We start from the raw sequence: 22,861 nt of genomic DNA, 5'->3' as shown, positions 1-22,861 counted from the left end.
CCCAATATAGACATGACTTTCTTGGGCCTTGGGCCTTGGCACGCTCATTTATTCATGAAATTGTATCTATATTCTAAATTATAATGTTAAAACTTAAATACTTTATTTCAAAGTTTGAGTATTCTATATATATATATATATATATATACACACACACACACACAATTTTTAAGGGACCATGTTTATAGCACGTTCCCATTTCAAATACATGTTTCAGTTTCCCCATACCATGCAACTTAGATATTGCTATATTCTTGATGTCCTAACTTATCCCACCCCTAGATCATAAATCTAGAGTGTATATATACTTTTGGGTGGCCTCAAAAGGGGATTTCTCTTGTTGTTTCTACGCTTTTTTCTCCACTTTTCATATCTGAAGCTACAGGACAGCAAGCAGATTTACACAGTACAGACCCTTATCAAAGGTACAATTCAAGAATATACTAGGCAAGAACATTCGTTAATCGCTCATTTGGGTTCATAATAATTAAAATATCTTGAGCTGTGAGTGATTTTAGTTGTTGGTCTCCATTATTTTCGAATATCATTTCAAGATTGCCATAATTTATATTAACTACTATCTTCATCCTAGACTCCATTATTAGGCACTAGTCTACTAATCTCTTGGGTGAAGCATCTTGTGTGTAGGGAAATCTCCCATAGCCCTTTAATAGGAGTTTGGCTTAAAGAGTAGGGACTCATGCCAAGGCAATAGTGGGCACTTGTTCTGTGTTCCATCTTAGAGTCTTGTGACGACCTTGACAGAGACCGCTAACATTGATGGTAACAGTCCCCAACCATGAAAGTGCTTGACAGCAATGTTGCACATTCTCGAGCAATATAACATATGACCATTGTGGCTTATTATCACTCAAGCAATTTCAGAGAATTCAATCAGAAATTAGAAACGCATGTTTGTCCTGATAATTTGGATATAACACATTATTGATAGAATCTTGGTGCTATAACAGGGAACAATCACAGAGTACCAATAGGATTCGTAGTGCCACACCACCCTCCTTTTCATTTTTCTTTTTTCTTTTTTCTACTTTTTTTTTGCCTGCATGCCTAGAAAGCATTTCCCAATTGGAGTGATGTTTCTCAATTTTACAAATACCTAGGATTCTCCCCACAAGAATCCTTTCTGAATTTGGAACTCTTCAAACCCAGAATAAATCAGACCCAGGTGCACTGGACTCTAGTGCCAGATCTGGTAACCTTGGTTGCAAAGTCATTTGTCGAATCACTTCTACACAAAACCACATGTTTTCTCAATTTCCCCTCCTGCAAGATTTCCTAAAGAAATAAAGGCTAGCCAAGTCAAAGCTAAGTTAATGGTAACATAGATGCATTGTAATGCAATGCAAATAGTAACACTTATTTTCGTTGTGTTCTAAATTCAAGGAGATTGGTCAAGACTTCCCCATAGGAAACAAGTCCAGTTGTAAAAGTCATTTCATGGAAGGCAATAGAGAATAAAAGACAAAAAGAACAGAATTTTATTAATGTCCACTCATGACCAAAGAAAGGCCAATTGAACTCACGAGTATAGTCAGTACAAGTAACATAGATGAGGTTCTTAAATGTTAATATCGTTGCAAATCAAGAACAAGGTTGCTAAACCCTATAGGAAACAGCCCCTATTAAAATGGCATTTTACAGCTTGCAACAGAGACCATTAAAGTAAGGATAAAACTGAAAAAGTCGAGTCCATAGAAAATCTAAAAACATATCAGGTTACCCACTATAAGATACAGAATAATCATGATTCTGAAATGTACAGCCAATCCAACACTCTTATAAAATGCTATGGAGGATGTAGAAAGTTGAAACAGATTAAAATGAGCAAGCATAAAGCCTACAGGCAGAAAAGTCCCTTGGAAAGCACAGTGCTTGGATAACAGCCTAGAACGAAACTAAAAATGTAAAGAAACAAGAAATCAAATGGTATTGTACAATGTATTCTTCAATAATTTCCTCATCTGTATGTTAAAAGCATGAAGAACTCAGTTATTGTCACAACAATTTGCTCTCACTAGGGTAAATGTTTTCTGAGAAATAGACACTGAAATTGCTTAAAACATTTTCCTTAATCAATTTTTGGAATCAAGAAAAGAATTCCAGGCATAAAAGGAAAAGCAAAATGCGTAGATATTTTAAAAGTATAATCAATCAAAGAGAGTGAATTTTCATTTTACCTCTGCCAAAAGCTCTTCCTTCGTAACAGGATACCGTAATTCTTTTCCATAATTTAGAACAAGCCTCCGTAGACCCTGAAAAAATAAAAACTCATGAGCAACTGTTATGCTTAAACAAATCTAAGAAATAATTAATGATGTAACCTGTCCATTCAAGGCATTGTATTCTATTCTACCAAGGTCCAAAACTAGTAATATGAACTAATTCCAGAGAGATGAATTCTTAACTAACATGACATAGCAAGAGATAATTTACAAAAGGAAGGAGGAAAGGATGTTTATGGGAAATAGAAAAACATTATTCATTAAGTCAATTTTCAAAACTGAGGATTATTGACCTCACTTTATCATTCCAGTTTTTTGACACCAGCAGTGGGCAGCAATGCCCATTGAGCTCCTGGAATTTCTTGCGAATGACCACAGATCATCTCAATTATACATGTTTCTCCCCACCCTCCCTTGCAGACCGAAGATCCCCACCCAAAAAAAAAAGAAAATATCAGCATACAATGTTTTGCAGCTCAAAGAATAAAAGATTTTGGTGGACAACTGCTACTCTCTGATGGAAAGCTTGCCAATACTTTGACAGACAACTAGTGAACTCAAGTGTTCCATCCAACTGTGTATGCCACGAGCATATTTAATGATCATGTAAGCATTGATCTAATATATTAGAAAACATAATCACCGAGTAGCTAAGGCTAGTAAGCTATCACTGCCATGATCTTCGTATAAGTATGTCTAATTTCAGATATTCATTAAGTCAATTTTCAAGACTGGGGATTATTGACCTTGCTCTATTATCCAGGCCTTTTGACACCAGCAGTGGAAAGCAGTGCCCATTGAGCTCCTGATTTCTTGTGAATGACCACAAACCATCTAAATTATACATGTTTCCCCCCACCTGCAGACCAGAGAGATGCCCCCAAAAGCAAGATAATCTCAGCATACAATGTTTTGCAGCTCAAAGGATCAATCATCAAAGCTTTTGGCAGACAACCAGCTACATTCTGGTGGATAACTTGCTTATACTTTGGTGGACAACTATTGAACTCGTGTTCCATCCAATGATGCATAGCATAAGCATATCTTACGATAATATAAGCATTGATCTAATATATTAGAAAACATAATCACCTAGTAGCTATGGGAAGTAAGTTAAAACTGACATGATCCTAGTATAAGCATGTGTGATTTGTAGAAGACAATTATCAAACAACTGAGAGACTATTTCTGGTGGGAGATTAAGTGGGACAGCCTTAAGCATGGCAGCAACCTGATTTATGTACCAAGTTTGTGAATGAAAGGAGATCTGCAATTTGGGTGAACTTGCTTGTTTACAATTAAATATAGCTTGTATACAAAAAAAATTTGGGAGATCCATCAAGCACTCCCTTGTTGTCGTGTACCTAGGGTGGATAAGATGAGATACCCAGGGAGGTACTCAAAAGGGGGGGTAATAATAGATAGGTAAACACAGTGTGTGAAAGGAAATTGTAAGAAGGCTTACTAGAAGGTTCCACCTAGGGAGGATAATATGGGGTACCTAGGGAGGCACCCAAGGGGGATGATAATAGATAGGTGGACACATAATGTGAAAGCAATAATTGTAAGAAGGCTTACTAGAAGGTTCTTTCACTAGAAAGTTCCTAAGGCCATATACACAGAATTAAAGAATTAGAAGCAATGTAATGAGGTGTGTTGTGAAGTATATTGTAATTGTAGCAAGCAATGCTTATGGAGTGAATCACTCCTTAAGGAGTACTTAATGGCATAACCCTACCTCAAGGGATTTCTCTACAGTCTTGTGTTCATTCTTCTGATGTTTATTGTGTAGATCTGTTACATCATTCTCAAGTTAATGTCTATCTTATATTTTGCGATCTATTTAGTTACACAACACTTGTTGTATGTGCCTTGCATGTGTTAAAATTGGGTAGCACCAAGGGTACTCTGACATGTCCTTGGTGCTAGGCTTGTGATAGAAAAACACCCACAAAGTGAGTGTGTGGGCTTTGCATCCAAAGTTCGGGGTTTTGGACCCAAAGTGAGTGGACTTGGAACCCAAGGGCTTCCTAAGGGACCTAAGGACAAATATAAATATGGAGCCAATGGAGAGGTCCGAGACAAGAAGCATAAAAGACAATTCTTCTTGTGTGGTATTGAGGTACTTTCACATATCCTTGGTGCTAGGCTTGTGAGAGAGAAACACCCACAAAGTGAGTGTGTGGGCTTTTCACCCAAAGTTCAGGGTTTTGGACCCAAAGTAAGCAGGCTTGGAAATCAAGGAAAGGCATTTAATAATCTAATTTAGTGTTAAGGTTGTGCTGGAGGGTCCTTGAAGGACACAAGGGCTTCCTAAGGGACCTGTTGACCACTACCGGTCAACTACCCATGCAGTACACCCCCTTTTTTTTGGCTAAAAGGGGCAGCACCTGATCAGCATGTCCGTGCCATCCTGCCATCATCAGCAACTTGATCATTTTTTGATTGTAAACCCAGTCTGCATGTATGAATTGTAAATAATCTTAGCAGATATGAGTCATGTATGTAAAATTGCCTAGGTGGACCTAACTTTCTAATGGTAATCTACGTCCCGGAAGGTTTTTTCGTCTCACCGATCCATGGATCGGCAGAGTTTTCCTTCAAACCTGACCCCAAAGCCGGGATGGATTTTGTCACTTAGAACTTTAGGAGAATCCTAGTGTGTTGATCTGCTAGATTATAGTTGTGTCGCAGAACTGGGTGTTTTGTGAGGGTCTGTATTAAGTGGGTTTGTCCCCTTGAGATGTAAATTGTAAAAAGTCATCATGAAATGTGTCTTGAGGGTTGAAAATGTTTTAAATCCCCTCGTGAGTCCTAAGTCCTAGGTCCTAGGTGATGTTTCCAAAGGCTTAGTTCGATGATCCATTTAAAAATGAAATAAAATAATAAAATAAATAAAAAATTAAGAAATTTAAAAATTTAAGAAATAAAATAAAATAATAAATAATAAAAAATTAAAAAATTTAAGTGAATAAATCGACGGATGAGATCAAGACATGTCTTGATCCTCATCAACGGTCGAGATCATTTCTACATGGATCATTCGAACTAGCCGTTGGGATCATTTCCTTTATATAGGGTCTTAGGTGGTCATTTCAGATCAATTCGATCTGTGAGTCAGATACTGAAGAAGCTCTCTTGTAAATCTGTTTCTGGTTAATAAAAGAAGACTTTGGGGTCCATATCTTGCTGGTGTTACTCTCTTGAAATGCTATGAGATTGTTTAATTTTCTGCATATGTTATTTTCAGCCATTAATAATAGCTTTTTGTAGAGTATTATGAGCACAGGTATCTTGTTCACTTGCTAGGGTTTGGGTGCTGTTAGGGTTTCTGAAGTAATGGCAGGTATCTCCATTACTTCCTGAGATCTAGTAGCATTTTTGCCCTCTTTATTGACGGTTGTTTTGAGCTGTGCAGAAAACATTTTCTGAAGGAATTTTGTGGGCGTTCGGGGAAGTTCTCCGCTGAACCAGCCAACTCCCGCAAGCATTTTTTGTTGAGCCCAGTTGGATTTGATCCTGGGTCTATCATTCGGTTTATTTTTCTAAGTTGCATGAGAGATTTTCTGAAGTTCTTCACAGTGAAAACCTTAAATCTTTATTTCTTTAAAATATGCATGTGCTCATTGTTGAATCTGGCTGTTAAAGGGCCATATCTGTACATTAATTAGCTGTTCTAGGGTTTTTTTTTTTTTTTTGCTTTATGCAGTTTTTATCAGGGTTTAGGGTTTTTAGGTTTCATTTTATCACATGAAAAATTTCGAAATCATTTTTGGCAGGTAAATCAGATTTCACCCGTGGCTCCCATGCCCTGTCAGTAGCTACCACTTTATCGATGCTGCCGTGCCCAGAACTGGCTCAGATTCGATTTCAATTGACACCGTTCCAGCCATTTCACCTGCACCACGATTTGGGTTTTTTTTTAACACTCATTAAATCTGCAAAATGTCTGCGTGCATGTGAGGAGTCCAAGCTGTACAGAGATATCAGATCAGAAGGGGATTCAAAGAAGGATCGATTTCAAATAGTTTTCTGGCCGCCAACAGTCACAGTGAGAAGCTCAGATCTTAAAATCGAATTCATCCTGTATAATCTCATAAACAATCTGCGCCATCGACTGTCTCTTTTTTGGGAGATTTCTCTGTCGTTTATGCACTTCTATAGCGTCATCGTGCCATCGTCTGCGTGGGTTACTGCCTCCGCCGTCCAGCTTATCGACGTGCTGCCATTTCAACCTGTAGACAGAGTTACAATTCTTACACGCCCTATTCAACTGCGATCAAGGCAAGGCCATCTGGCATCTGGGCATCGTATGCGTTTAACGCGATTGCAAAACACTGCACTCACTGTCGACTGAGACAAGGAATAATAAACGTAAACGCTGCAGCCCCAAATCATAATTCATCACAGCGTAACTCTTTGACGGCTTGAGGCTTCCGGTTGTGATTGGCATTCGAATGGTTTCGGCCTCGACTCAGATGCATACGCAGAGGGTAAGAAGATCTGACCTCAAAACGAAGTCGCTCCTTTCTGCAATTTTCGGAAATTTCTCTGCGGCTCAGGTAAGTTACAGATTGATTTAAATCCTTCTCTGTCCGCCGCATTCTATCCCTGTCGAAATTTTTCTCCACGCGTTCGGTAATTTTCGATTCGGCTTTTCATTATCACATATGCAATGCGTGGTTACATTTTCAGTTTTGGGTTATATGTGCGATCAAAATAAATTTCGATTTTCTTTGGATTATTCGGCTTATAGCATAGGTTCAATTTGTTTTAGTTCATAGCGTAGGCTTTTAATTTTCTTTGTGTTAGCTTTATAAAAATTAAAATGCGATTTGTTTCTTTGGTTATATGTATATATTTAGGATTTAAATTTTTTGAATTTTGTATTTGCATAGTTTAATACGTAGATATTAATTGGGTTTGAATTTCTTTTTGTTTAGTCTAGGGTTTCATTTTAGTTACGTATAATATTTCTTAGATTTTAATTTATTCATTTTTTTAGAGTTGAATTAGATTTTTAGATTTTTGGTTTAGTTTAATTTTTTATTTATAGTTTAGTTTTAGATTATTTTTTAGATTTTATTTAAAAAAAAAAAAAAAAAATTAAAAATTCGAAAAAATATAAAATTTTCGTGGAAAATTATTTTGCCAGATTCAGTGGTTTTTCATGTTATATCTTTTCATGCTGAATTCTCAAGTCAAGATGCGAAATTGATATCTGGTTAAATGGTTTATGACTCGTGGTGACTTAAAGCATTTATCTTTTCGAAACTTTCAGTTGCCGGATATCGTTTTGAGCATTGTGATTTAGCTGATGATAGATGATTGTTGTTCATGGTTCATGTTTCTATATCATTTAACAAGTAATCGTTTTTAAAACAATCTCTTAAGGCACTGGTCTGCTTAATTAATCAAATCCATCTAGTGCTTTTCATATCGTGTCTCGTGTCTCCCAACCAACTGGTCGACAGTTGGTCTCATCATCTCTCAGGGACTACCCCCCTTAGCCGTGGGAGACAGGCTTAAACGGAGGGATCGGGGATCAGGGTGACAGCCCCCGGTCTGAGGGTTGTCGTGTCAATCAGCGCGACAACAGGACCTAAGGACAAATATAAATATGGAGCCAATGGAGAGGCTTGAGACAAGAAGCATAAAGGATAATTCTTATGTGGTGGAGTAAAAGTGACTTGGCCACAGACCTAAGGAAGGAAGGAAGCCGCAAGTGCAAAGGAAAGAACATCAAACCGAGGTTGAAAAAAAGAACAATGGGTGTACTAAGGACTAGCAAAAGGCTAAAGAAGTAAGCCAAGGGCATAAGGGAGCAGGCCAAGGCTACAAAGAGGCTAGCTGAGGGCTACAGCAAGGTGAAAACAGCCTACCAGGTAAGTAGATTAGTATTTGTTACAACTGTGTAATTTGGGTGTTGTAGACATATATATTTGGGCAGGAGAGGCCTAGAGGGCAAAGCCTCAACCCTAAGAGTTTTGGTCGAAGGATTGACCCGATATTTTGGCATTGTACTAGGATATAAAGGGCCATTATCCCTAGTACGAGAGCCCTAAGGTTTTTCTTATTAATGGACAAATAAGAAGCAAGTTTTCGGCATATATGCTATGTATTATACATTGATCTAATTGTTGGTATATTTCGTTGTGCAAAAGTTTGAAGTTAGGCATTTTCAATGTGTTTATGTTTTCTAGATAGATCATAGACCAAACCTGGCATGCGTGTAATTCTAACATGGTTTTAGAGCTACTTTGAAGAGCAGTTGGGTCAAAATTGTGCATTAGTGGCAGCTCTAAGAGCGATCTAAGTTATCTTGTTGTTAGCGGAAAGGCAGTTGGTCAAAATGGTTTTTGGCTTGAGGCTTGAGGTTTGAGGCTTGAGGACTAATTGGAAGGGATTTCCAACTACAATTCGTGTAAGGAAAGAATCAAGGTAGTGTTGTTGGTGAATGATTTGTGGGACTATGCCAATACCCAGATCAAGGCAGCAATTGTTGCAAAAGCTTTGTCATTGTATAACCTAGCTAATGCAAATGCCAAGTTGATCATTCTTGATGGAGTCAAGGATCACTTGATACCTCACCTCAGTGAAAAGAATATTGCATGGCACATGTGGGAAGCTCTTAAAGTGTTTTTTCAAAACAAGAACAAAAATCGGAAGATGGCATTAAGGGAGAAGCTCAGGGACGTCGAGATGGGAAGTTCAAAGAACATGACTTCGTATCTCCCAAGGATTCAATGAGTTCGTGATGAGCTCGGAGCTATAGGAGACAATCTGGAAGAACCAGAGTTCGTGAGGACTGCCATAAAGGGCTTCTCGAAGCAGTCGAAGCCATTCATCAAAGGAGTAGTTTCACGAAAGAAACTCCCAAATTGGAACAGGTTATGGGATGATTTCATCTATGAGGAACTTCGAGATGAAGAGCTTCAAAAAAAGACTAATGCAGAGAAAGTTGCCCTCACTGGTAAGCTAAAGGAGGGCAAAGAGAAGTTCATCACTAAGAAGAAGGACTTAAGCAAAGTGAAATGCTTTGCAAGTGAAGAGTATGGTCAATATGCAAACAATTGACCGCATAAAAAGAAAGGAGGGAAACAGAAGAAGCCTGAGATGGTGATGGTTGCTCCAGCTACAGTGGACGAGGATGATTTTGCCAAGAGGTTTGACAAGGAATTTTCTCTCATATCTCATTTCTCCCAGAGCACCATTCATGAGGGTGCTTAGTTCTCGTTGTCGCCTAGGATGCACAACTAGATTAATGTAGGAAAAGTCCCTAATCCCACTAGGTGTGGCCTTAAGGCGAAACGCTCAAAGAAGGGATTGTCACCTATTCCAAACTCTCTCTATTTAAGCTCTCTCCTAGCTAAGCTAAGAGGGGGATCCCTAAGAAGATATCTAAAGGAAAACTTGTTAGAGATAACAAGTTGTAGGAGATGGTTAGTAAGGCTATCACCATACAATATAACTTGAAACGAAATTGGAGATTAATTTAGCAAGTAAAAATGTTTATGAGCATATAAACATCAACAATATGGATTCAATTATTGTTATGTTATGATATGTTCTATGCTTAGAGCAGTTTACTTCTTTTTATTATTATTATCCACAGATTAGCAATCACTTGTACAGTAAGTAAAGTGCAGATAGAACATTAAACGATCGACAAAAAACAAGCCAAGACAAGAGACACAAGATGTGGCAGCTAGCCAGGGACAAACCCCAATATGGGGAAACCTTTGATCAAATCTTCCTTTATCTTCAATAATTCAGCAGAGAGAAATAGTACATAAATCTGATTTACATCAACAGCAGCAAACCCTAGATCAGCAGCATCAGCGGCATCAGCGGCATTAGTCAATATCTGTCAGATCATCTAGATCAGCGGCATCAACGGCATCAGTCAATATCTGTCAGATCATCTAGATCAACGGCATCAGCATCATCAGCATCACCGTCATCAACATTATCGGCATCACCGGCATCATCGGCATCACCGGCATCATCTGCATCACCGGCATCAGCTGCATCACCGGCATCAGCATCACCGGCATCAGCTGCATCACCGGCATCAGCATCACCGGCATCAGCATCATCGGCATCACCGGCATCCTTCCTTCCACACGTGTGAGAGAAGAGTCCCTTTCTACGCAGTAGGAGAAGAGCCTCTTTTCTGCGCAGGAGAGAGAGAGAGATGTGATGAGATGTGTGTGTCCAAATGAGGAAAAGACCTCCTGTATTTATACACAATTGTTGATGATTGAATAGATGCGACTGTTGGGCTTCTGAGCCTACATGAGTTGCTGGTCGGCTTGATAATTATTCCATAATCAAAATAAATTCATATCTCCATAAATACTTATCGGAATCGGATGATCTTTAAATCAATCCTACACCTCTCGACAAGAGGAATCTAATAAAAATATTATCAGCCATGAATAAGATGACCCACATAGAGTTTGGCCCTAGTTGCCAATTTTAACACTCGCTCTCAGCTAGGGAGAACTTCATCTGCAATATGTATGTCGGTCGCTACTATTCATCCATCCAATGCACTGCCCTGTACAGCTTGACCCCTGCTCTATTCCGCTTTATCCTGCCTGCTTTGCTCAGTTTTGTTCTACCCTGTTCTGATCTGCTCTGTTCTGCTCTGCTCTGCTTTGTCCGAATTATGAAGAAGAAGAAATGATCAAGGATGTATCATACTGACTCAAAGTCAGTCAAAGAGTGTGTACCACTGGTCCCAGACCAGTCTCAACCGACCCGAAGTCAGCGTCATAGTGGGTACAACTACTACAACTAGTCCCAGACTAGTATCATCCTCCACTGACTCAAAGTCAGTCTTAGAGTGCGTACCACTGGTCCCAGACCAGTGTCAACCAACCCGAAGTCAGCATCATAGTAGGTACCACTCCTACTACTGGTCCCAAACCAATCCTCCACTGACCCGAAGTCAATCTCAAAGTATGTACCACTGGTCCCAAAACAGTCTTCAACCAACCCGAAGTCAGTGTCATAGTGGGTACAACTCCTACCACTGGTCCCAGCCCAGTATCATTGATCCCAGATCAATGAAGGTCATCCTAACATAGGGAGTATGGTAGATACAGCGATGCGTCCATCGGTACTACTATGGTCCCTATCCTCATTTCCCTGCTTATTGTTCAGATGAGAGGTACTTCCCATGAGTCCCAGACTGCATGGGTAGGATGCCTCGATAGGAGAACTAATCAATCCTGTCCACAAGAGAGCGAATCATCCTATCCCACAAGAGAGCGAATCATCTTGTCCCACAAGAGAGTGAATCATCTTGTCCACAAGAGAGCGAATCATCCTGTCCACAGGAGAGCAAATCATCCTGTCCACAATCGCCATGGAGAACACATCATCCAGGCCTCACAGGAGAACTAATCATCCTGCTACATAATCGTCATGGAGAACACATCATCCAGACCTCATAGGAGAACTAATCATCCTGCAACACAATCGTCATGGAGAACACATCATCCAGACCTCACAGGAGAACTAATCATCCTGCTACACAATTGTCATGGAGAACACAACATCCAGACCTCACAGGAGAACTAATCATCCTGCTACATAATCGTCATGGAGAACACATCATCCAGACCTCACAGGAGAACTAATCATCCTGCTACACAATCGTCATGAAGAACACATCATCCAGACCTCACAGGAGAACTAATCATCTTGCTACATAGTCGCCACGGGGTGTCACAGGGAAAGTTTTAATTCTTTCACCCTATACACGTACATCACCAGGGGATGGTGAGTCACCCTGTGGTCATATGTTGCTCCAAGAAGTACCCCGCGCCCCCCCGGAGCTCCAAGAGCTCCATACATCATACCGGACCCTCATCAGAGGCTTTCTGAACGACTTGGTGTCGTTCTCGAAAAGTCAAAAATTTGACCTTTCCTAGGGGCTTTGTCAGAATGTTGGCGACCTATTCATCTATACCGATATGTTGGAGCCTTATAGCTCCCCGCTGCACCATATCTCAAATATAGTGGTACCTGATATCGATATGCTTGGAGCGATCATGAAATACGGGATTTTCTGATAAACGGATCCCGCTTTGGTTGTCACATAGAATCACGGTGGTATCCAATGTAAATCCAAACAGCTCCCTGAAGAGCTTTCGCAACCAGACTGCCTCATAGGAGGCCATGCTAGCATTCAATCCCCAACAATTCTACACTGTATGCTGCAAAGATATGGCTTAAAACCCCATCTCCGATGCTCGGAAAATTATGAAACTTTATATTTGGGATCCTTGTCAAAACCCAGAAAGGATTTTAGTTGGTTTAGATTTCTGATTTTCGACCCCCTTGGAGCCTCACCTCAGCTCTAGCTGCCAATTTCGACTTGCTTGAAACTGCCTGTAAATCTACCTGAAAACTTCTCCAAAATACTGAGTTCAACTGTGCTATCCAATCCTTGACTCCCCGAATGATCTCTTGGCCCAACTCCGTTGCGCCCAAGTACCATGAAAATCTGTTGTGTGGCCTACACTGTCCTCCAGCGCAACAGTTCGAATTACTGGAATGTTGGCTCAATTGGCTGTAAAATCCAGCAAGAACATTGGTCTAATGCTGCTACCTCAACTCCCCAATTCCCAGACAAGCAATCAGATCTCTGCTTGCCTCAATCTCCCTCTGCATGTTTCCTGGCTGCCCAGAAATAGGCACTCCTCGCTCTGCGTTGGTGGGTGGTGCTATGTCACTGCCCCAAAACTCCTAAAATCCTTGTAGAACTTCCTCTCTAGGGCGAGCATGGATGGTCCCCCGAAGTAGAGGTTGAATCTCCCGCTTGAGAGATTCATGGCTAAACAGCCGGTTGACTCAGCTAAACAGCACAGTGAACAGTCAAGTGATTTTGTTTGCAAAATGTAAGAATGAATCCCAAAATGAGAGCTGCTCCCTCCTTATAACTCCTTGGGCCTCCCTTGCCTCATGTGGGCCCCTCCATCCAAATATTCGACTTTCCCTCCAAGCTATTTAAATGGGCCAATTTGAATTCCCATGTGGGTGGCCCCCACATTCCACTAGCAACCAAATTAAGTCGAATTGCCTCCTAAGTCCCTAAGTCAAAAATTATGGGTTCTCTTCCTTAGCCAAAATTGTGCAAAATTGTGTCGCAGCACCTTGTTACAAATGTGTTTGAGAAGGGACATGACACCCTTAAAATTATGACCACAAAGGTTGCATACCCAATCCTCTAAACCACCACTATTTTTCTTCTTATTCTTGGTGATTTTTTTGACAAACTCAAGCAAGGTTTTCTTTGTGTTGATTAAAACAGAAATTTCTGTTGCCCCTGCTAATGTTTCACCCTCAGGTTGAGCAATTGTTGATGTATTGTTGTCCATTTGATTTGTTTTTGGAGTTGAGATCTGAAATTAAAAAAAAACTGGCATTTAAAAATTTTAAGAAAAAATAAAAATAAAAATAAAAATGAGACAATATTTTAATATCAACATGCTAAAAGAAAATGGCATTTAAAAATTTTAAGAAAAAATAAAAAAAATTGAGACAATATTTTAATATCAACATGCTAGACTGAAAAATATGTTTCTAAGCATCCTCAATTTGTTGAATTTGCTACCTGTTTCAGGTTGTTTTCCTTTCCTTCGCTGTAACCGGTTGCTAACAATCCCTTTCCTTCCTTCGCTGCAGCCTGTAACAAATCGTGACTCAAACTCTTCACTAAAGCGGCAGCCTTTCCCTTCCTCACGCCACTGCTACATGCGCTTCCTCCCTTCGTCATTGCTGCTACACCATTTCCTTTGTTGTTGATAGTCTCGACTCTCACCTTCGCCTGTCGATACTGATGGTCTCGACTCTCTTACCTTCACCCTTTGTAACTCGTGAGTCATGTGAGTGGAGTGAGCCACCACCTGTGAGTGAGAGTGTATGGTGAGTGGTAGTGTGTGGATAGGATAGATTTAGGGTTTAGAAACATAGTTTTAGTTTTATTTTTTATTTTTTTACTTTTAGTTTTTATTTTTTAAATTTCATTTTTTTAAAGTTTAAACGCATGATATCAGGAGACATCCTAATGTCCCTGATTTATCGAGGGATGTTTGGGACATCAAGTAAAAGTCCCAGTTTTATTAGGGATGGTCCAGGGACAGCTTGGAACTCCCCACGTCCCAAATGGCGTCCCTGGCCAATTGGGGACGTTTCCAATGAGTTCCAACAACATACCTGGATTGTCGGGACGAAGGAAACGCCATGAATTTTGGTAGGGGCGGGTCCCCATGTAACATAGAAAAATTGTAAGCTATTGGAATTGGGAGGCCATCAGTTTGGGATAGGATTTAGCATGCCATGAATTTGGAGCTAGAGGCTGTGGGGTTCGGATGTTACGGAGATGCCTAACTTTCAGGCACACAGGTTTAGCAAATCGGGCATTTTCTTTTGGGGGGATCTGTGGGATGTTACTTCACATGCCTAGAAGGATTGGCACTCTCTAGCTCATATGGCTTGATTGCTCTTGACTGTCTATCGATTATGGAGTTGAGAAGGCTTATCCTAGAGACAGATATTTTCAAAATGAATATCGAAATGCATGTACTTTTTTAGAGAGACTGGAGATGGGTTTTTGGTTACCCTTTGTTGCAATATAGATGGGTTTTTGGTTACCCTTTGTTGCAATATGATTCCTAGCAACTGTAGTCAATATTGCATCAACAACATCTACTACCCCCCATCCTTAATGTGAAATGGTGACATGCATCATGATGAAATCTTTGCTCATCACCTTGTTGCCTGTTTCTGTGATAATCAAAGGATTCCTGTTTTAACGGCTGAAGAGTTTGGCAACTCAGTTGAGCTTTTTCTAGACCTAATATTCTCTACTTCAGCTGGGAAGGAAACAAGACTGATCCTAACTTCCACGCTGCAGGAATTGAATTTGCAATACTCTTCAGCTGTCTTTCAGTTCAGGATGCCAGAATTCTATTTGAAAAGTTGCAAAATTTTCCCCTATAAAAACTGACACCAATTTTGTTTGCATGTGTAACAACTGCCTCAAAGTATTTAAACAACATTCTTCTATAGTTATTATTAATGCTTCTTAGAAACTTTCCCCCACATCCAACGCAGGTGAGTAACCTGCTGCACGAATCTGTGCTTCAGTATTAGAGACTAGTACCCCTTTATTTCCTTATTTGAGTACATGGTTTGTGCTTTCTTCAAACTGCTATTTTTAATCCCTGCACTGGACATTAGGACCATAATGGAATCCAGCTGCTCAGGCCAAGCTCCAAACTGTTGTTTATCCAAAACTTGGCTGGAAGATGAATCAGAATAGAAGAGTCTATTTTGATTCCTCTCTTTCACAGCTACAGTACTTAGCGTGACAATAATACCAGCAGAAGTGAGCAGCAGAGGAGACCTTCCACAACCAAACTGCAAAAGAGCTGCTATCAACGATGTCCGATCATTCAAAATCCCTAGCTGTTTTTCTGCTTCTGAAAGAATTTTCAAGGCTCACTGCAGTCTCTCTAATTCTTTTTATGTTAAAGAATGCCTGCGGAAGAAGGTTCCCATGTGCTTAGCATCTACAAGCTTGTACCTACCAGCAAGAATATCCATAATGAGAGTTGCTAACTGAGACATCAATGTCACTGGTTCAATACCAGAATCCATCAACTCCCTAGTACTTTTTACCATTCTGGCTGTGTCGGCTGATAAGCTCAGTTCCAGCAGATCTAACAATTCGTCTTCAGAAACAACTCCAATCTCCTGTTATAATGGTAGTAATGGTGTCCATGACAGCTCTGTAGTGAGTGCCTCTTTCTTTGTAATTGCATTTCATAACTGAAAAGAAAAGAGTAAGGCATATACCTCACCTTCAAAATGGGTTTTTCCTGAATTGGGTTCTCCATCATATAGACCTCATCCTTCTGCATCATATTAACATTGTGTGCATGCTGTGTCATTTGCTTGCTTCTTTCATTTCAGTTTCAGTTTATTTCAGTATTTTGTGCGCTAATCTAATAATGTTAAATCTGAAATCTGACGTAATACACCGAATAATAAGAGATTTCAGAATATTGTAAGAACTGTTGTGATAAACTATTGCAGTGGATTATCAACAGCAGTTTACAAATCAGAATATATTTATATAAATGACGCCCCTAGTCTCAGAATTTATTTGAAAAAACTAACTTTGACATGCAAAATGATGCAAACAAATTCTGCATCAAAGAATTTCACCTGGTGACATGCACATAAAACAGTAGATCACATCCATGAGAAGGGCATTGATCATCAAGGAAGATTAACATTTATCTACTGAAGAAAATTGATTTCATGTTTTACCGTAGCATTATTTCTTAAGGTTATAAAAGCACATAAAACATACCACGAGTCCACGATCCAAACGCCTTGCTGCAGATTTATACTCTTCCATCTGTTCTTCCCCTGTTTTCTGAACTACCACAGTTTTTTCCTCTTCTTCATGACGCTGATAGAGCTGAGAAGATGAACAAATTCACAAAATTGTCAGTGCACCATATGCCATTAATGAGAGCTCACACAATGAATCCACGAGAATGCCCTTAAGGTAAAAAGTTTCCATCCATCCCACCCACCCATTTAAAAATGTTGAAAAACAAAGCCACGCCGCTAACATCATTAGCTGTAAGAAACAAAAAATAATTCATGAAACAGAGAAAATGGGCCTGACTAATTACACAAAAGTTCAAAACAACAGAAATGTAATCGAGTAACAAAATTTTCACAGAAAAATCAAAGTAACATTATACTTGGAAAAGAGAACATACTGCCACCAATCAAGAACCCATGTCCAAAAGCATAATATTCAATCAATTCACTGGAAAAGGAAGTGGATCAACCAGATTGGGTTAAGAACTATATATCACTACTTCCATTCTTACGATACTTTCAAGGTCAACCATCTTAGATGACATTCGCACTTAACATGACATGAACAACAAACCAATAACCTGATAAAATATATGTTTTAATAACCGTCAGGTATCATGCACACACAGGTGACAGTGTACTTTTGAAATAGGAATTTTTAATTAAGTAAAACTGACTTCAGTAATTTTATTGAAGTCACATGTTGTTTTGGTTACATATGGTGGTTGCCACCAACTTATGTCTCCTTCATAAGACATCACAAGATGTATTCAAACCTACACATTGATTAATATATCAAGTTTCTCTTCTCTACCTTTTGCTTTCTATGTGATGTTCCAAACTATCTTATTACAGTGGGATATCCCTATGTTGGGGTTTTGTTCCATATCAATAATTTAATACTCCTCTTCTACAACATTTCTGCGTATGTGCATATGCAAACTTTATAGTTTATATGGAAGCACAGCCAAGTTAAGTGGCATTTGGAAGCATAAGAACCCACCACCAGGGCAGTTGAGAAGTCACAATTGGGATGGAAACTTTGTGGGCATACAATAATGCGAACATGGCCAAGAATTGTAGCAGATGGGAAACAGCACCAAAACAAGGCAGAGGAATTGAAGCATGAGGCAACGATTCGCATGGGAAACTGAAGCTGGAGGCCCATATTGGCACCATCAGTCAAATTATGTTAAAACAGCTGTGGTGGAATTGCAGGATAAGTCAATGTAACAGTTCAATAAGGCCATTGTGCATGGTCAAACAAGTTGTCACAAGCTCATATGTTAAGATTCGGAAGAAGATGTAGGCTCCACAAATAATAATCAAGAGTAAACCAGGAACATACAATATACAAAAGAACCATTGTACTCCATTATCTATTATTGCATATGATCTCACGAAGTGTACAAGAGATAAAATAGCATGATGATAAAAATTGTGTTGAGACACTCCACATATACAGGTGTTAAGCTTCTGAAATAACCCTACGTCAGCTCTGCCATAAACACTAATCTAAATAGAAGGAAGCCCTAGTCTAACACTAAAGAGGTGTTAACATAACCCAATGGGGCAACATGTTAGCCACCAGCCACCAGAGGGCCACTAACATGGCATCTATTACACCTCATGTTGTATGGGATTCGACATTGTGATTTGCATCACAATGATGGAGATCTGCTGCCGGTTCCTTGGAGTTTTTGGACTGACTTGGGGGGATTCATTTTCATGGAGCCCCTTCTCTTCATTGCATTGGATCATTTGATGCAGGACTTTCGTTGGGGGAGTTCATTTGTCCTTGGTTGGATGACTGTTTGCTGCTTGGTGCTCTTCTCACATATGATTGCTTTGTTCAACCCCTTGGTTGTATTTGTCAGTGTTAAATTTCCATGAAACTCTGCAACTACTTAAATAGATGTCTGAAAACTGAAATCTAGTTTACTTTCACCAAGATACAGAGTATTCTAACAATTTAGAAGCAGCAGAATAAAACACCAAAGATAAAAACACATGCACACAAATTGACACACTTTTTTTCTCAAGAAACCCAATACGGAAAACCTGCTTCCTTGATGTGGTATTTTATTGATTGTTCTTGAGCAATTGGATCTATTACAAAGCAAATTGTCTCTCTAAGAAAGCTTTCTACTTCTTCTCACAAATCTCAGCTGATACAATTGATCTCGGCCCTCTAGCATGCAACTGTTCCCGTGCTGCCTCCTTGACGTGCCCTGTCACTTGCTTGATCCAGCTCCTCCTTCCTTGCACACTTGGCAGCCCTATTTCCTAGCGCAAGTCTGGCTCCTATTTCTTAGTGCAAGTCCTCCTATTTCCTTACGCAATTTCTGCCTCCTATTTCTTAGGACACCAGCTCCTCAAAACTGCGCACATTCTATCACGTAAATTCTAGCACACTTGTGATCTCCTATTTCTTAGGACGCAAGGTCTGCGCTCTCCATAATCAAAGATACTCTCACAAACTCATAAACTGTCTTGTCTCACAAACCTTGTGCACAAAAACTTATGATTTCATGTGCCTTTGTCCTCCTCTTTATAAGCCCAATTCAAGCATGCAAGGAGGCCCAATTCTATTTTAGAAGTCGAGTTCTGATTAAGAGTTGACTAAGAGTTCTTCTTGTCGTTTCTCCAATCAACACTGGAGTTCTTAACTTATTCTCTCTCCAATCAACACTGGAGTTCTTAACTCGTTTTCTCTCCAATCAACACTAGAGATTAACTTGCAATTGCCATCTCGTTCTGTAGTCAAACTGATGAAGATTCCACTTAACTAAAGCTCCAACTCTACACATGCTAACTTGACGATTATTCCAGTAAACTGGAAATAACTCATCCTAACTAAAATATAACTCAAGAGCTTGCACTCATACTGAGAGAAGGACAAATCGAGGTCTTCATTGGCTAAAGCACAAGCCAGAAGACCTTGCTCGCTACATTTTCAACACTCCCTCTTAGCGAGGAAGGTACTTCTCGAAGAACCTCTTCCACCTAGATCTATCTCCAACACTACCACGTTATCTGTTGGTACAGCTGCCCCCTTTGAACTAGAAGACTCCAACCATGCTTTGCGAATCTATCACCTCAGTCAGTACCATGTACCCTGTGTATCTTGGTGGTTGCTTACTCTTCCTGAAGGTGGTATTGGGAGGTCCAACTCTCTTTTGATCCTCCCTAAATACCTCATCTACCCACTTGGTTCGAACTCTCCCTGTACTGGGAGTGTTTGACTGAGTGGTTGTCTCCACTCGCCCTAGTTTCCTCTCCTCATCATCTTGTTGGTCGGCCCACTTGCCAACTAGCCAAGACTTAACCTGTGATACTAGCTAAGGTTCCTTCTTGGGAGCTTTAATCTGCTCTCGCTCTAAGGACTCCCTCAGAGCTTTGCTCTGCACACTTCCTACCTTGTTTCTCAACGTTGTGCCTATCTCAACCTGTAGCAAGTACAAATTCTCCATCCTCACACTTATCTGCTTCTTACATCCAAAACCTAAGTGCTTGAGGTAATCCTTACCTTTGTTGAAGATGGCATCATTGTTGAAATGTGTAACTAGGTTCAGTCTTCATAAATATGAAATGTACTCTTGATTCTTGTATATTGTAAAAAGGAAGAAAAATTATTATTGTTATTTTTTGTAGCATGGGTTTCATGCTCAAGGTCATTTTATTTAGAGATCATGCACCCATTGAGTGCTCCTAGGGTTTGTCCTAGTGTCAAGAAGTCAATAGATCATTGTCATATGCAAAAGACCCCATTGGGCATATTGTAACATGTCAAAAGAATATTTTTTGTATTTAAAGTGTCAAAATACCCCTCCAAGACCATGTCGGCCTGGAAGCTAAGAAGTCGGCCTCATTAGGCCATGTTGTCCTCCGTGGAAGCCTATATATAGGAGGGAACTCGACCTCCTATGGACACTCACTCACTTCTCATCATCTAAATGAAGAAGAGGCAGAAGAAAAGCAAGCAAAGAAGGATAGAAGGAAGGAGGACGAAGTTTATGGGTTATTTCTCTCTCTCTCTCTCTCTCGCGAAGAGAAGGCTAGGGTTTTGCAGGTACAACGTCAAAGTTGTGAAAGTTGCAGAAAGAAGGATGAAGAAAGGACTTTTAGGTCACCTTCAAGCCCTAGAAGGAGAAGCAACCCAAGCGAAGGACAAAGGAAGCCTCGGAAGCCCTAATTTCACTCACACGTGTGGAAGCAGCTATTGTTGCAGGGGCCGAAAAATTCAGACCTACAGTGGAGGCTGAAATTCTGTAGTTGGGGGTCGAAGTTGTGCAACTGGAAGAGATTTGACCAGGTTTGACTTGGATAGAAGAATCACATCATCAAAAAGGTATGGCTTGGTCTTGGGAGGGTATTAGTCTTGGTCTAGAGGTCTTGGAATTCGTCATTTGAAGAATCTATAAGAAGAGAAGAGATTTGTGGGTTTTCCTCTCAAGTGGAGAGGCTTTGGCCCTAGTCTGCAACCTACATCCTGTGTTCTTGTGTACTATTGATCTTCATGTTTTTGGTAGTTGTTTGATGATAAGAACAACATAATAATAAGAGAAGAAGCTAATAAGTAAGAAAAAAGTAAAAATACATCACAAGCAGTTATCAAGTATAAGAGAAATCATCCTAATTACAGCGTTATAGATTTCTCAACATGGTATCAAAGCTAAGGTTGACAAAGGGCATGATGAAGATCACTACATCATTGAAGAAGTCATTGAAGCAGTTTTCTATGATGGCAAGTCACCTCAAGCAAGGCATCAAAGCATTTTTGAATCTCCTATTATCTATGAAGAATCATATGACCAAGATTTCTCCTACAAAAGACAAAGGGTTATTCTCAGCACTAACAGGTATGTTTGAAGATGAAAATATATGGGTAATTGACAGTGGAGCATCCAGACATATGACAGGTGAGCACAAACAACTAAAGACCCTATCTAGAGGAAAATCTTCCTACTTTGTTGAACTTGGAGATAAGAAGAGCTATCCTATAAGAGGAATTGGATCAACTTCGCTGGAGCTGGAGAATGGAGGAAACATACATCTCAACAACATTCTATTCATACCAGGTTTGCAAAAGAATTTACTTTCTATTTCATGTCTAGAAGATAAAGGAGATAGAGTCACTTTTATAGATGGAAATGTTATGGTATGGAATAAAGTCTCTAGCATCAACAACGCAAAAGTCATTGGGATTTGTGAAGGAAGACTCTACAGGTTGCTGACACCTCTCTCTCAAGCTTTGGTTCACATTGAAGCCAATCCATGTGAGCTTTGGCATAGAAGGTTTGGACACCTTCACTACAAAATCTTACCAAATCTAAACTCAATGGTGAATGGCATCCCTGAACTTAAGGCAGATCATGAAGGAGTGTGCAATAGGTAAAATTGTTAAGAAACCATTTGGAAGTAGTGCTTCAAGATCAAAAGAAATCTTGGATCTCATTCACTCTGATGTTTGTGGTCCTATGTTTACAAAGTCTCTTGGAGGTCGTCTATATTATGTAACCTCCATTGATGACCACTCAAGGAAAACTTCGATCTATTTGCTAAAGTCCAAGGATGAAGTGTTCGAAAAATTTCAAGGATTCAAAGCAGAAGTAGAAAATCTTACAAAAAGAAGGATAAAGGTATTGAGATCTGACAATGGAGGAGAATACACATCAAAAGAGATCATAGCTTTCTGTAAGGAGGTTGGAATTAAGAGGGAGTTGATAGTTCCATATAATCCAGAGCAAAATGGAGTAGCAGAACAAAAGAATCGCTCGATTGAAGAAAGTGTTAGAACAATGTTACATGATCAAGACTTGCCTAAATTTTTGTGGGGTGAAGCATCTAAAACTGTTGTCTACATTCAAAACCGTAAGTCCTCACAAATCACTAAACAACATGACTCCTGAAGAAGCATTCACTAGGAAGAAACCATGTGTAGACCATCTCTGAATATTTGGTTGTCCTATCTACATTCACATTCCAAAAGACAAAAGAAAGAAGTTAGATCCTACAAGCATGAAAGGTATATTTGTTGGCTATAGTAACACTTCGAAGGCATATAGGATCTACATTAAGGAAGGGCACAGAATTGAAGTAAGTCTAGATGTGATCTTTGATGAAAGTGTTGCATATAAGAAATCAAAAGATCTCCCAATTGACTCTGATGATGAAGAACTTCTGATATTTGAGGAATG

General features: G+C 39.7%; 2 protein-coding genes across 4 annotated transcripts in view; both read right to left on the bottom strand.

Moving 5' to 3' along the window:
• Positions 1-22,861, bottom strand: part of LOC149169338 (Ribosomal protein L9/RNase H1) — a 98,470-nt gene that overhangs the window by 59,121 nt on the left and 16,488 nt on the right. For all 3 annotated transcript variants that reach the window (XM_089428661.1, XM_089428662.1, XM_089428664.1), the window contains exons 3-4: positions 16,639-16,749; positions 2,199-2,273 (exon numbers count right to left, since the gene is read on the bottom strand). In XM_089428661.1, coding sequence (XP_089284787.1) covers positions 2,199-2,273; positions 16,639-16,749 — 186 coding nt within the window. The remainder of the gene's footprint in view (positions 1-2,198; positions 2,274-16,638; positions 16,750-22,861) is intronic.
• Positions 15,722-16,172, bottom strand: LOC149169339 (protein STICHEL-like 1). Its single transcript, XM_089428665.1, has 2 exons — positions 16,124-16,172; positions 15,722-16,016 (listed from the first exon to the last, which is right to left on the bottom strand). Exons 1-2 carry the CDS (start codon positions 16,160-16,162, stop codon positions 15,786-15,788), a joined length of 270 nt encoding a protein of 89 aa, XP_089284791.1. The 5' UTR covers positions 16,163-16,172; the 3' UTR covers positions 15,722-15,785.

Source organism: Pinus tabuliformis, chromosome 4_2, assembly GCF_031772625.1.
Source record: "Pinus tabuliformis cultivar Carrire ecotype Pingquan chromosome 4_2, CPIR1, whole genome shotgun sequence".
NCBI classification, from domain to species: Eukaryota; Viridiplantae; Streptophyta; class Pinopsida; order Pinales; family Pinaceae; genus Pinus; species Pinus tabuliformis.
The sequence above is the reverse complement of the archived record's forward strand: the minus strand, read 5'-3'. Positions and strand labels throughout refer to the sequence as shown.

Bases quoted from the DNA above. Each gene is read 5' to 3' on its own strand.
- LOC149169339 (XM_089428665.1), bottom strand. From the start codon at position 16,162: ATGATGGAGAACCCAATTCAGGAAAAACCCATTTTGAAG. The intron at 16,017-16,123 runs GTGAGGTATATG...CCATTATAACAG, and splicing joins AGGAAAAACCCATTTTGAAG to GAGATTGGAGTTGTTTCTGA.